General features: G+C 45.7%; 1 protein-coding gene across 5 annotated transcripts; it reads right to left on the bottom strand.

The window, feature by feature from the left end:
* Positions 1-6: 6 nt before the first annotated feature.
* GIGYF1 (GRB10 interacting GYF protein 1) lies at positions 7-11699 on the bottom strand. 5 transcript variants are annotated; one of them, XM_069063254.1, is made up of 26 exons: positions 9661-11697; positions 9462-9535; positions 9222-9379; positions 9000-9129; positions 8776-8871; positions 8480-8591; positions 8240-8363; positions 7842-7882; positions 7472-7642; positions 7041-7291; positions 6821-6929; positions 6383-6520; positions 6120-6211; positions 5784-5955; positions 5500-5666; positions 5143-5243; positions 4915-5028; positions 4701-4801; positions 4289-4371; positions 4066-4203; positions 3372-3581; positions 2578-2759; positions 2298-2458; positions 2047-2213; positions 1798-1927; positions 7-1642 (listed from the first exon to the last, which is right to left on the bottom strand). In XM_069063254.1, exons 3-26 carry the CDS (start codon positions 9254-9256, stop codon positions 1590-1592), a joined length of 3078 nt encoding a protein of 1025 aa, XP_068919355.1. In that variant the 5' UTR covers positions 9257-9379; positions 9462-9535; positions 9661-11697; the 3' UTR covers positions 7-1589. The 5 variants fall into 5 exon arrangements, with proteins under 5 accessions (XP_068919355.1, XP_068919356.1, XP_068919358.1 ...); XM_069063255.1 differs by having other exon boundaries at positions 6386-6520; XM_069063257.1 differs by having other exon boundaries at positions 8240-8348; positions 9661-11696.
* Positions 11700-13161: the final 1462 nt, after the last annotated feature.

Here is a 13161-nt window from a genome sequence, read left to right as displayed (position 1 = left end):
GCCAGCAGCAACAAAAAATAAAACAAACATCCCCCACCCCCATCCCCATTATTGCTTTAGAGAGTATTACACAGACACTAACACTGTTGAAGAAGCCAAGGGGAAGCAAGTAGGGGAGCCTTCCCCCACCCAAGGCCATGACCAACTCTGAACCAGTTGCCACTTTGGTGCAAAAATAAAATTAAAAAATATGGGATCCAAGGGGGTAATGTTGCTCTTCCCCCTCCCCTCCTCCCCCAAGGTAGGGGAACAAGTACATTCATGAGGGGGAGGTAGAGGCAAAACCCTAGCCTAATACTGTGCACTCTGGGGGGTTGAGAGCAGTGTGGATAATGTTGGGGAGACAATGTAAGAAACCCAGCTGAATTATTAAATGATAAAAGAAAAAAGAAACAAATCTCAACCTACCCTTACACAAGACAGACAAACATGTCTTCTTGATATCCTCCCTTCCCTCCTCCATCACAGTATTTGTAAAAAGGAGAGGGGAGCAGAGAGAGACCATTTGTTCCTCTCCAATTTGGTCAAATTTAAGTTGTGTGAAGCACACCTCTAACCCTCGCCCCCACCCCAAAACCCCATCTCCAAGCTGCCTTTCCCCATGTTCCTATTCTTCTACCTCAAAGAGAGGGCAGCTGCTGGAGAGGTTTGTCCGTTTCCTATTCCTTCTGCCAAAAACTGAGTAGGGCATAGGGCATAGGTGCCATGTCCCAAAAAATACATTCATATGGGGAACTGGGTTACCCAGCACTAGTCCCTCCCCCCACCCCCCAAATGGCAGAGATGGAAGAAAGCCCCTCAACTCAGGCCACTGCTTCTTGCTCCCTTAACAGGGCTAACACTGACACAAGGCCCCATTCCTACTTAACCAGCCAAGGGGAACAGGCTGGTGGGCCCATCAGATTTGTGCAACTTACCCCTAAAGCAGCAGAGCAGGGATGGCTTCCTCAGCCCCTGCTCCCCAGAAACATCAGCAAGAATCACAGAAACCACCCCAAGCAGTTCACAGTGGGTCCAACAAAGTCAAAGGAAACCCTACTGTGCAAACTGTTCTTGCCCAAGCTTCCAGTTACACAGAGGGCTGGTGTATGGGGTGGCAAAGGCTAACTGCAGCCTAGGGGAGGAGGAACATGGACTAGGCAGGTCCCTGCCTATCACCCCCAAATAACAGTGTTGTATTTTTTTTTTAAATCAGAACCCACCCTCCCCTCTCGTCATTTTTTAAAAAGGGACCCTTGGGACTCCATTGCCACCCCAATCAGATCCCAAACCCATCAACCCCCGAAGGGGAGAAAGGGTACTGGGAGGGGAGGGGGAAGTCTAGGTTTGTTTTTGTTTTTTAACATTTTCTTCAGGTTTTAATAAAAAAAAAATTCCCCTCCCCCCAATCCCCCCCCAAATCTGTAAAGTGCCTCGTGGTGGGTGAGTTAAGGTGCATCATGTGGTTTGTAACAACAAGTGCTGAGGACTCTGCCTCTTTTTCCTCCAGCTTCTGCCTTCCCCCTATCCAGGAGGAACCTGGCCAGGCTCAGGGTCCCAGGTATCCAAGCCACCTCCTTCCCCCCCCTCAGGTGGGGCTGGGGGGCTGTTCAGTAGTCCTCCACACTCTCGATCTCACTGGGGGATCCATGCAGGGAGTAGCCTGGGGCCAGGGAGTAAGGGATTTGAAAACAAATTCAATATCCTCTCAGACCCTCAACAACTAGTTCCATTGCTCCTACAGCCCTCATACATACCGCACCCTCTCCCCACCAGATTTGGGTTCCACAGGAAGGGATCCCCAACCACCATACCTACCCAGGATGCTGGGGTCTGCATGCAGCATCAGTGCTCTCCTCTTAGCCTTGCTGCCCTCTCCGGGGCCTAGCTTCGTGTTGTGATTGGTTTGGAAAGCAGCTTGTAGGGAGCTTGTATTGAGCCATGCCTCCTGTAAGGACAGGGGAAGATCAGAAGAAAAGCTGAGAGACATAATTTTCATTGTCTTATAAACAGAGCAAAGAACATTGGTCCCCCACTGGCCGAGGATTAGTCCCTCTGGACCCCCACCTGCTGCTGCTGCTGCCGTTGCTGACTAGCCTTATTCTTGGCCCTCCGCTCTAAGAATTGTTTGGCAAACTCTTTGGCTTCCAATGTGTCCCCTAGACAGGACCGGATGTAATCGTGGACATCATAGGGAGATTCCACCTCTTTCAGGATCGCCACAGCCATAGGCACTGTAGGGGTTTGTGGGAAATATCAGGGACCACCTGAGTATGGTTACACAGGGCCCTGGCTCCCCCACTGTGCCCTGTCCATACCATCTAGGCTCCCGGTGGTGCTCAGCGTGTGAAGCATCTGTTCACACCACTGGGTAAAGCCATCCTGGGGCTTAGGAATGCCCTGCAACAGCTTCAGCAACTTCTCTTCCTCATCTGTCTTCTTTCGCCCAGGTCGGCCAGAAGGGTGGCCATAGGAATCACTGTATCAGAAGAACGGAGTGAAGTCAGGGCTCAGAGCTGACCCTGCCCCATCCTTCACCTTGCTGCTTTCCTGCCCTCCTCCCCCTTTGTCCCAGGATAGATTAGGCCCCACACCTACCTGAGCAAAGGACTGCTTCGGCTGTTCTTGAGACCCAGACTCCTGGCCAGGTTGCTGCTGCCCTTGAGTGTTTCTTCCCAGAGCCCCAGACTTCCACTGCCCCCGCTCTTCTCTAGTCCACCCCATAGGGGTCCTGCCTCTGCAACCCACTGGGATAGAGGGGCACTGCCCAGGCCCCCATGCTGCAGAGACACAGAGAGTAGGGAGAATCAGATTAGTAAAGACAACAGGATAGAAGGGCTTTAACAATTGCCAAGAGAGTTGGGTGGAGAAACCTATTCTTGGTATTTGTATGGGGAAGGAGAAGGGAAGAGAGAAAATGAAGGACACATATTTATAAAAAAATGGAAGATTCTCAAAATTAAACTGGCTTTACAATAAGAGGACAGGGGCAGCTAGGTGGCACAGGGGATAGAGTGCAGGCCCTGGAGTCAGGAGGACCTGAGTTCAAATATGTCCTCGGACACTTACTAGCTGTGTGATTAGCAAGTCACGTAACCCCCACTACCTCCAAAACAAAACAAACAGGATATGAAGGGGAAGGATGGGGTGGAGGGGGGTGAGAGGGGAAGCACTTGGGTGTCTCTCTACTTCTAGATGCATTTGACTTCCCATCAAGCTCTAGGTCACCCTAGGAAGCTGAAGACAATAGGGAGGATGGTCCCCCTCAGGTTCTAAGGTATCACTCTTATATATGGTATAGATGAGATGGGCTGGAAAAGACAGTGAAAAAAGATGAGGGGACCTCAAAGAAGGGGTTATAGAAGCATTGCTCAGATCTGGCTCTAGCTTACTGCTCGCTGGGTTGGGGCTTGAGCTCGAGGAGGCTCCCGATGTTGCTGTTTGTGCAACTGCCGATCACCCTCCAGCTGTAGCTCCAACAGGGTTTTCATGGAGAGGCCTTGCTTTGCCAGGCCAGCCCAGAGTGGAGGAGGGGAGCCTGGCGATGGAGGCACTGCCTGCTGTTGCTGCAACAGCTTTAAGAGCAGTTCCTGCTGCCGAACCTAGGAAGAACGACATGTTTAAGTTAAGGGGCTTTCATCAAGTCAAAAGTAGGGGATTTCACTAGACAGCATCTTAGGTTCTTTCTAACTTTTTTTTTTTTTAAAGCAATCGGGGTTAAGTAACTTGCTCAAGGTTACACGGCCAGTTATTTCTGGGTGTGGTGCTGAGTATCTGAGCCCGGATTTGATCCAGGTCATCCCGACACTGGAGCCGGTGCTCTTACTCGCTGAGCCACCTGGCCGCCCCTAAGCAATTGGGGTTAAGTAACTTGCTCAAGGTTACACGGCCAGGTGTTTCTGGGTGGGTGCTAAGTGTCTGAGCCTGGGATTCGATCTCCAGGTCTTCTCAACACTGGAGCCGGTGCTCTTACTCGCTGTGCTACCTGGCCGCCCCTCTTCCTAACTCTTTAAGAATGGATGAAGCTAAAGCTCCTGACTTTTAATCTTTGGTCTTTGGAAGGAGCTGCACCCTTACATTCCCTACCTGCTTGCGCCGATACAGCTCTTCCTCCTCCTGCCTCCGTTTCTGTTCCTCCTGCTGCTGCCTCCGCTTTTCTTCCCGGCGTTTCCGTTCCTCCTCCTCTCGTTTTGCCCTGAGTTCCACGTCTCTCCGCTCCTGGAGCTGAGAAGGAAAACACCATACAGAGCCCTGCCCTTTGGCCCTTAGAGTCAATCCCACCCTTATGTTCAGCCTTAAAGCGACTCACTTTATGTTGCAGCTGGAGTTGTTCTAGAATTGGACCCTGAGTCGAAGAGTTAATTGGTATGTCCCACAAACTGGCCTCACCACCTGAAAAGAGGCAGGTAAGGGGAAAAGAGTGATTTTCAAAGAGAGAACTTTTTACCCTGCAGGCCTTTGCTCAGAAAAGGGATGGCATCACAGGAATCAGATAAATGGAATAGGTCAGGCCTCTGCAGTTGGTGGGACTCTGATGGATGTTACTCTATGTGAAGGGGAATCAACTGCTTTCCAGCAAGGAATGAGAAGGAAGATAATTTTTGAGACTCCTTTCTGATAGCAAAGTGGATACTTTGTCTTTTTTAGATGGAGGTAGAATTGTAGAGTGGCAGAGTAGAGGTGGGAAAGACTCGGATGGCCTTGCCTGGTCATATACATACCTGACTGTGATGAAGCTGAGGTATGCAAATCCCAGAGGGTGCCTGAGTCTGGCACCGACAAGGAACGGTTTATCGTTGGAAGGAGGTTCTGGTCCCCACCTCTGAGAAGGAATAAATCTGACTTAGGCCTCTAATCTTATTCCTAAATATGACCCTTCCTTTCACATTCTGGGGACAGAGGGGAGGGGAGAGAGATCTCATGTCCTGGTTATACCTGGGTTTGAGAGCCTGTAGCTGCTGCAGAAACACCGTGAGCTGTTGCTGCTGCTGAGGCGTCAGGTCTCCCATAGCTGCCTTTTGCTGGAGTGCACACTGTGGGAACTGGCGGCTGGGTAGTATGTAGGACAGTCAATTTCTAATCCTTGTGGCACAACTTCAAATCTATGTTCTAAAGAGCTGAGGGAAGGGACTCCCTACTTCTGCCCACCCACCTCAGGACTACCTGTTGATGAGCTGAAGGAACTGCTGGTGCTGCAGTTGCTGGTACAGTGCAGCTGTTGCTAACTCCTGTTGCTTTTTCAGCCGCTCCTGATCCATGTTTCCCTGAGAGATGGACAAGAGACAGAAACACAGAGGCAACAAGGCTCAATGTGGCAGCAAAAAGAGAACACTAGAGACCACGGGAAAGCACTCCAGAAGGAAAACATTCCTCTTTCCAAGGAACTCCTAACCTTTTCATTTCCTTAGTGTTTCTCTTATCTCCTAACCAAATTTTTCCTGGGTCTTCTCTGTTACCACTCATGAGGTATCTTTCATACAAACCCTAGTGCCCTGGGCAGTATATATTAAATGTGCTTACCAGCAGTGGGGGAGGTGAGGGTCCTGGGGCAAAGGGTACACGCCCCCACATCTTGATAACCTCACCCAGAGGTTGGAAACCTTCGTCACAACCTCGTTTCACCAGCAATGCCATGGAGAAATAACCAGCTTGGAACCATTCTGCCATCTCCTGTGTTGTGAAGGGACCTAGACCAGAGAGAAACACTGAGGTGAAGAGGAACTTAGTATGTGGATGTGTTTTCTCCAACTTCTAATTCATCCTTTCTTAGACCAAATTATCAACTCCCTCACCCTCTGAAATACCTTGAATCTCCCCCTGTGGGTCTTTGTAGAACCACTTTCGGGCAGCCCCATGGCTGAGTGGAAGAGCAGCGGCAGCAGCTGAGTGTCGAAGTCCTTGGCCCTGCATGGCAGCTGTGAACTGTTCCTCCTCTAGGGAGCTATCCTGTAGTGATGCTACCAGCTTTTCTGCCTCCTAGGACCCCAGGAGGAAAAAACATGGGGTTAACAGCTGAGGCAAGAGCAGGATGAGGGGCAGAAAGATGGAAAAGGTCATTTAGAGTTAGGGACGTGGCAAACTGAAATTGGGCAAAGACCAGACCTATGGCCTAGGAAGTGCTCAAGCAGTCCCTTCATCACCTGCTGCAGATGTTTCATGCCCTCATCATCTTCTGTGTCTCCAGGAGAACCAGGTGGTGAGCCTGTCTCGGGGTTCAACCTAGTTTCATCCCCTAAAAGAGGAGGATGAGGAAAATAAAGGATGAGGAAAATAGAGGAGCAACATATGCCCACACAACTCATCTACAGAACTCTAGAGCAACTGAAACAAAAAGCTCTGCTCCGTCCATTACTCCTCCCCAAGGTGTTCCCACCAATCCCTAAAATTACTGCCTTCTACTTACTACCTTCAAACACTGGAAGATCTTTCTCAACAGCCTCATCCCCTTCCCCATCAGGTCTCCAGAGAGGATCCAGAGTAGGGAGGGGGGATGGAGGATGCATTTTCTCCTCTTGGATGGGTAGTGGGCCTGGCTCCATGCCTAAGAGAGAAGTGACATAGGAAAGTATCATAAAAATCACAGAACTTAACAAGATACAAAATAAATAGCTTAAATGTGATGAAAATGAAGCCAGGGAAGTCATCATCTTTTGCCCAAGGTTACACAACTATTCAGTGGAAGCATATAGACTTTTTATTTCCAGCACTGGAAATGTGGGCTCACCCCAACAGTGATCAGATAATGTGATTCTATCACTTTCAGTAAACTTACCACAATATTTTATCTTATTCCCTAGCCTTTCAAGTTTTCCATCTCGGTCATTCCATTCTTCAGTCTTACCTGACTCAATTCCCTCTCCATTTTGCCCATCCAGCTTCTCCTCTTCCTCTTCTTCTAGACCCTGGAAGTCTAGTTCTTGTTCCTCAGGGATTGGTTCCTTGGGACCTTTCTGTACCATACCATTTATTTATTTTGGGGGAAGAAGGGTGAAGAATGAGAAGACCTAGTCATGGTGGAAGTTACTACCAGTTCTCCCAGTGCAGTTTTTCCCTCAAGATACCTTAAGGGGCAAGAAGGCCCCAGATGAGTCAAAGGTGCCCATTTCCTCATCTTCATCTTCCAGACACCATTCAGGAAGTCCATCCTTGTCATCATCAAAGCCATCAGGACCCCGAGACCTCCGGGGGTGGGAGCCTCCCCCACCCCGCCCCTCTTCCTCGACACCCCCACCCCGCTCCCCTCGCAACTCAAACTCAAATTTTCTTCTCCTCTCCCCATGCTCCCGCCAGCCAGCAGATCGGGGTCCGCCATCTGAAAAGCAAAAAGAGGTAGAGAAAGGATCAGTATCTGAACTCTATAGTTCTGACTGACCTCAATAATCTTGGAAAAATTGTTGAAGTCCAAGAAACTACTTTTTTATCTTCTCAGGATTTTCTATTCTCCATTCTTTGCCTTGGGACTCTAAAGCAGCAGGGATTTCTATCCCCTCACCAGGACTGGTGGAACGCCATCGATCTCCATCTCGACGGGGACCTGCCCCGAGTCGCCAGCTGCCCTCATCTTCTTCTTCTTGGTCCTCCCGTAGAGAACGCCAATTCTCACTGTCTGAGCGGGCATGTTCCTTCCGGGGACCCGATCCTCCCTCTTCAAACCCGGAACGTACTGGGAGTAGGGGAAAGAATAAGATTAGGGGTGGGGGGGGGGCAGAAGTATATGGAAGACCCATTAATATGAACCTTACTACAAAATGAGGCATTCATCCTTTGCATGATGATTCCCAAAGCTTTTTTCAAGGAAGAGTCCCCAACCCCTTTCCCTCCCAGGCTTAACCCAACTGTACTTCTTTCACATCCTCTGTTACCTCCATCTCTCCTTGCTGACTTCTCAAACCGCCTCTCGCCTCTGTAAGAGATAAAGTGGTGAAGAAGATGTCAAGTCAAATAAAGAAAAAATCCCTATTACTCTGATCTGCAGAGAGTTCTACAAACTCCTAGCCATTTTGTACTAAGAAAGCAGCCGGAGGGGATAAAGGAGAACTAGAGAGAAGAGGCCTAGGTGAAAGGAATATTTGAGACAAACAGAATCTGAACTGGGCGGGGGAGGGTGGAGAAGGAAGTAAGAATAAGACACAGGACCAGAAGTGAACTTAATAAAGGGTCCAAAAAAAATGTAGGTGAAAACAATAGGCCTTCAACTGACCTTAGCTCTCTGACCAACTTATTACCTATCTATATACACCTCTCTTTTTTCAGACCATACCTATCGTCCCAGCTCTGGCTGCGCTGGATCTCCCGAGGACTTCGTCCAAATGCTCCATCTCCTTCTTCAATGCTTCTTTGGTAAAAGCCACTATCACCTCTGCCCCGGCCTGTAAGAAGAGGGTCTAGACACCATAAACTGGTTGAAAGAGGAAACTACCGGACTCCACTATTAGGAATCCTTAGAATCAACTGACCCCCTTCCCTCACCCTACCAGAAATCCCAGTAATCCCCTACTACCTCGGCTCCTTGTGCTGCCTCTGCCACGAGAGATACCACCTGGTGGGGGGCCAGCCCCCTTTCCCATCAGCCTCAGCACAGCCACACTGTTCACTGACAGGGAGAAGTTTCTCTGAGGAAGGAGGCAGTGTTGGGAATGAGAACCTACTGTAACTTGCTTCCCCAGCACCTGGCTCTTTATAAGTCCACCCTAATACCCCACCCTCAGAAGTCACTTCACTTCCTCAAAACCAGGTATCTGATTTTTCCTGTCCATTTACTTTCTAAAATATAGTTATCTAGTTCTTAAGCCCCACCTGCTCCTCTTCTGTCAGAGGCTCCAATGCCAATGGCTGCAGTGGTTCCTCCTGTAATACCGCAGCAAATTCTTTGTCCTGTAATTCATCTGGGATCTGCTAGTCCCAGAAGTAGAAAAGTTGAGACACTATATATATCCCCACAGACTTCCTTAATGAGGTATGCACACTAAACAACAAAATAGTTTCTCTCTGGGTAGATTCTTTTGGGGAAGCCTACCCACCTTATTCTCCTTGACATAGAGTGCCAGCATCTCCTCACGCCCATAACGATACTCGGCCAGCTTATATTTAGGCATGGCAGGGGAAGGAGGTGGGGAGATCACACTACTCCCACTTGACAGTGCCCGAAGCCTAGGGTAGGGTAGGAAAACAAATATAAGTAGCAGAAATCCCTCCCTTCTCCCCATGGTTCTTCTACCCTCACAGAATAGGTCCCAATTTACCACTCTGGCCCAAAGTTGAGAGTTTCTGCTGCCATTGTGAAGTTGCTTGAGTTTCCTGAAGGCTGGAAGCTGGGAGGAGTTGGTTAGAGTGTGACAGGAAGGTAGAGGCTTGACACTTGATATCCAAACACTTAAATGGAAACAAGGAAGATGGTGCACTGGGGAATGAGAAATCAGAGAAAGGGATCAATCAAGGGCACTAGGGTCCAGGAATAAAATTAAGAGGCTGCTTTAGAATACCTGGGTTATAGACAGTTGTTTAGGGCCATTCACAACAAAAGATGACGAGAGATAAACCAATCTAGGAAGATAACCTGGAGATGGAAAAAAAACGGTAAGTTAAATAAATCTCATTCCTTTTTCCTCTCTGGCTCCCAAAGGGACCTCTCTGGAGATGCTAGACTAGGTCCTTGATCCTTCACTCCATCCCAGAGCTTACCTGGAAATCTGTCCCCCAGATACCTGGGGACAGGCTATAGAGGAGATGGCTCTCTTCAGGCAGAGGCTGGTGTAAGGGGTTGAGCCAGGGGTCACCAGTTATCAGATATGGTCCTTAGTATAATGGTGACCAGGGGCCCTTCACATCTGGTAAAGTTCCTTAAGAGGGGATGAAGAAGAAAAGATAGATTTACTTACCCCTGCCCTTTTCAAAACCTACTTTTATACTGAGTACCAATTATTGTCTACATTAAAAACTTGGGAGCTGTTTATCCAGTATGTGGATTGCCCAAGCCTCTAGCTTTTCCACCTGCCTCCCCCATTACATGCTGCCAAATGACCGGCAGCCCTAACGGAAGAGGGTAGTGTAAGGATAGGATGAAAAATTACTTCATAAGCCACTCTGTGAAAGGTTCAGTTGAGAGAGGGGAAGAATCTAGACCAGGAGTTCTTAACCTGGGATACATGGATAGATTTCTCGCAGTTTGTGAACTTGGAATTTTTAATATTTTGATAATGATTTCAATACAATTGGTTTCTTTTGTAATCTTATGTATTTATCATATACATTTAAAAATATTATTCTGAGAAGGGGTCCATGGTTAAGGATAAATTAACTATTCTGGATAAATTAAATCCAGAGATAATTAGGGAAGAGCTGGCTGTATATTGACACAGTATGATGGAAAATAGAGGAGAAACCTGTTCTCATGAAAAATAAGGTACTTGAAAGAGAGGGACCAAAAATAGGAAGAATATTAGAGGTACTGAGAAGGGAAGCTCCTTAAAGGATATTGATAGGAATCCTGGTAGGCATAGGGAAGTGTCTTTTTTTGTTTTATTTATATTTGAATCCCTAGCACTTAGTGCAGTGTCTGGTACCACAGCACTTAATAAATGCTTGCTGCAAATTCTGGAAAGAATCGATTAAGTTCTGAGTTAACTGGGATGGAAAATTTCAGAAGTGTACTCAAAGGTAAGATGTAGTTATCCTGACAGGAATGGAACACTAAGCCACTCTCCAAGGCTTTCCTTCCTTCCCCAAGGAAAGGAAGAAAAAGTTGAAAAGTACTTGCCAGGTAGAAACTTCTTTTGCTTGCAGAAATAGGAATTAAAAGAGAGAAATTAAAGGCTTTTATGCCACTGGAGAGAAAGAATAAGGTATAAGATCTGGGCATCTAAAAAGTAAAAGATACAAAAATGAGAAGATGGGAAGGAGGAAAGAGAGAATATATGAAAAAGTTCTCACAACTCTTAAAAGTTCTCACAATCTCTTAATCAGAGAAAAGAGGTAAAACTTTCTTCATTTCCTCTGTTATTGGACTATTTCAATGCAAATGTACTGTTGACTTTTTAAGACATAAAAAGAAAAAAAAATCTACCTATCAGCACCCGAAAGAGATCCTACGAGGAAAGCCTACAGGTATATCATAGCTAGATCACGAAATTCTCAGCTCGAGAAGACACTATTACAAGGAACAAGGAAAAAAAAACAACTCAAATATGATGGACAGTTAGAATCACACAAGACCTAGAAGTGGCTGTTACACCAAAAGACCGTGGGTCTTGGAACACTATATAACAAAGAGCAAAAGAACTGGGGTTGCAGCTGAAAATATACCCAGCAAATTTAAGCACACTCTTGGATGGAAACAAAAAACGATATTCACTGAATTGCCAAACTTTCAGGATTTGGTTGCAAAAAGACCTGAAATCAATAGAAAATTTGACATACAAGATCCAAGAGAAATATAAGGTAAATATCACAGACTAATTACAAGGGACTCAATAAGGACAGACTTCTTTTTCTAAGAAGAAATATAAATCATATGTCTAAGAATAGAGCTGAGTATGATTTGATACTAAAAAGTAAACTAAGAAAAGGTAAAGAGAATAATTCTTATATAAATGGGATGTGAAAAGAAGAACTGACACAGACGAATTAGATAGGGGAAGGGGGCTAAAGCCCTTCTCTCACTGAGAAAGGGCTAAAGAGGGAACTATACACATACAAATACATAGATATTCACAAACATAAATATATATATATATATCTAGACGGGCATAAAAGTATTCTAAATTAAGAAAGAAATAAAAGGGTAAGGGAATAGGGAAGGGGGAGAGGATAAGGGAGGGATGGGGGGAAGAAGATAAAGGAGGGATCTTTGATGAGAAGGTAGGTTAAGTAATAGGAGGGCAGGGTAGTAGGTGATACACACAATAGGAGATAAACACACAAATATAAAATAAATATCAGGAGCAGAAGCTGTCAAGGAAAAGAAAAAGTAGGGGTAGTAATCATGATCTCAAACAAAATTAAAGCTAAAATAGATTTAATCACAAGAGAAAAATAGGGAAACTACACTTTATGTTAGCCATATTAATCAATATTGTTTTAGACTATTTAAAATAACTACACAGTATATAAGGCTGTAATATTGCTGTGGTACAGGAGACAATGAGTTGGTGGACTTAGAAAAATATGGAAAGATTTGGACCTATGAGGGAAGACGCTATCCATCCTCAGAGAAACAGAGGACAGATAAGTATAGTATGGTCTTACATAGATGCATATGAATGTATGTCTATATATATTTATGCTTGTGTGTATGTATATGCATATATGTATATCTGTGCTTGTGTATTATCTATATCTAGACAAATATCCATACTTAATCATAGCCTTCTTGGGGGGAGGGGAAAGAACAAAGTAAAAAGTACACAGAAGAGAACAAAAGAAAACTTACAAGGAAGCAAAGAAAAGATGGGTAGCTTTGAAAACAATGTGTAGTATTTATTATATAGGCTTTCTTGAAATGAAAATTTATTGCTGTATATTTTGAATCCTTTCTTGCATTCTAATGTGTACATGGCAATGTTCTTTTTTCCCTTTTCTCATTTTGTATTTAAATTTTAGTATTTAAGGTTATAATGTTTCTTTTCTTATTGTGTATTTAAGTTTAAAAGAAATAAAAAAAAACTACCTCTGGGGTCAGTGGTTAATGGTAAGAAGGATGAAGACCTCTGCTTCCTTTCTTAAATCTCTCTGCCCAGGTTGTTAGAAACAAATGGAGCACATATGAGGTAGGAGAAACAAGAAAGTGTAGATGAATTGTGGAAAAAGGAAACCATACAGGAGGCTGTAATTTAAATTGAAGTTATTCTCTTTGTTAGACACGTACAAACCTCCCACACTTTGGAAAGAGACAATACATGAGATGGGTCTCTTTCTGGTCTGGAGAAAGAAGGGAACAGGATGCCTGGGTCCCAAAAGCTAAGTAGTTATCTAATCCCATTTTTGCTTTTCCCAGTCCCACTGCAGCCCATCCTAATTCACCGTGAAAGGTTAGACTAGTTCAAGAATTCCCCATCCTACTCAAAAACCAAACTGTTATTATGTGTCTTTTCTATATACAGGGCCAACTCTCAATTCACCATGTTCTTTTAATTCATCTCACACACACACACACACACACACACACACACACACACACACACACAC

The sequence above is a fragment of the Petaurus breviceps genome, unplaced genomic scaffold (assembly GCF_028583685.1).
Source record: "Petaurus breviceps papuanus isolate PSGF00001 unplaced genomic scaffold, PetGlider_PUasm1.0 90537, whole genome shotgun sequence".
Lineage (NCBI taxonomy): Eukaryota > Metazoa > Chordata > Mammalia > Diprotodontia > Petauridae > Petaurus > Petaurus breviceps.
This window is presented reverse-complemented; position numbering and strand designations above follow the sequence as displayed.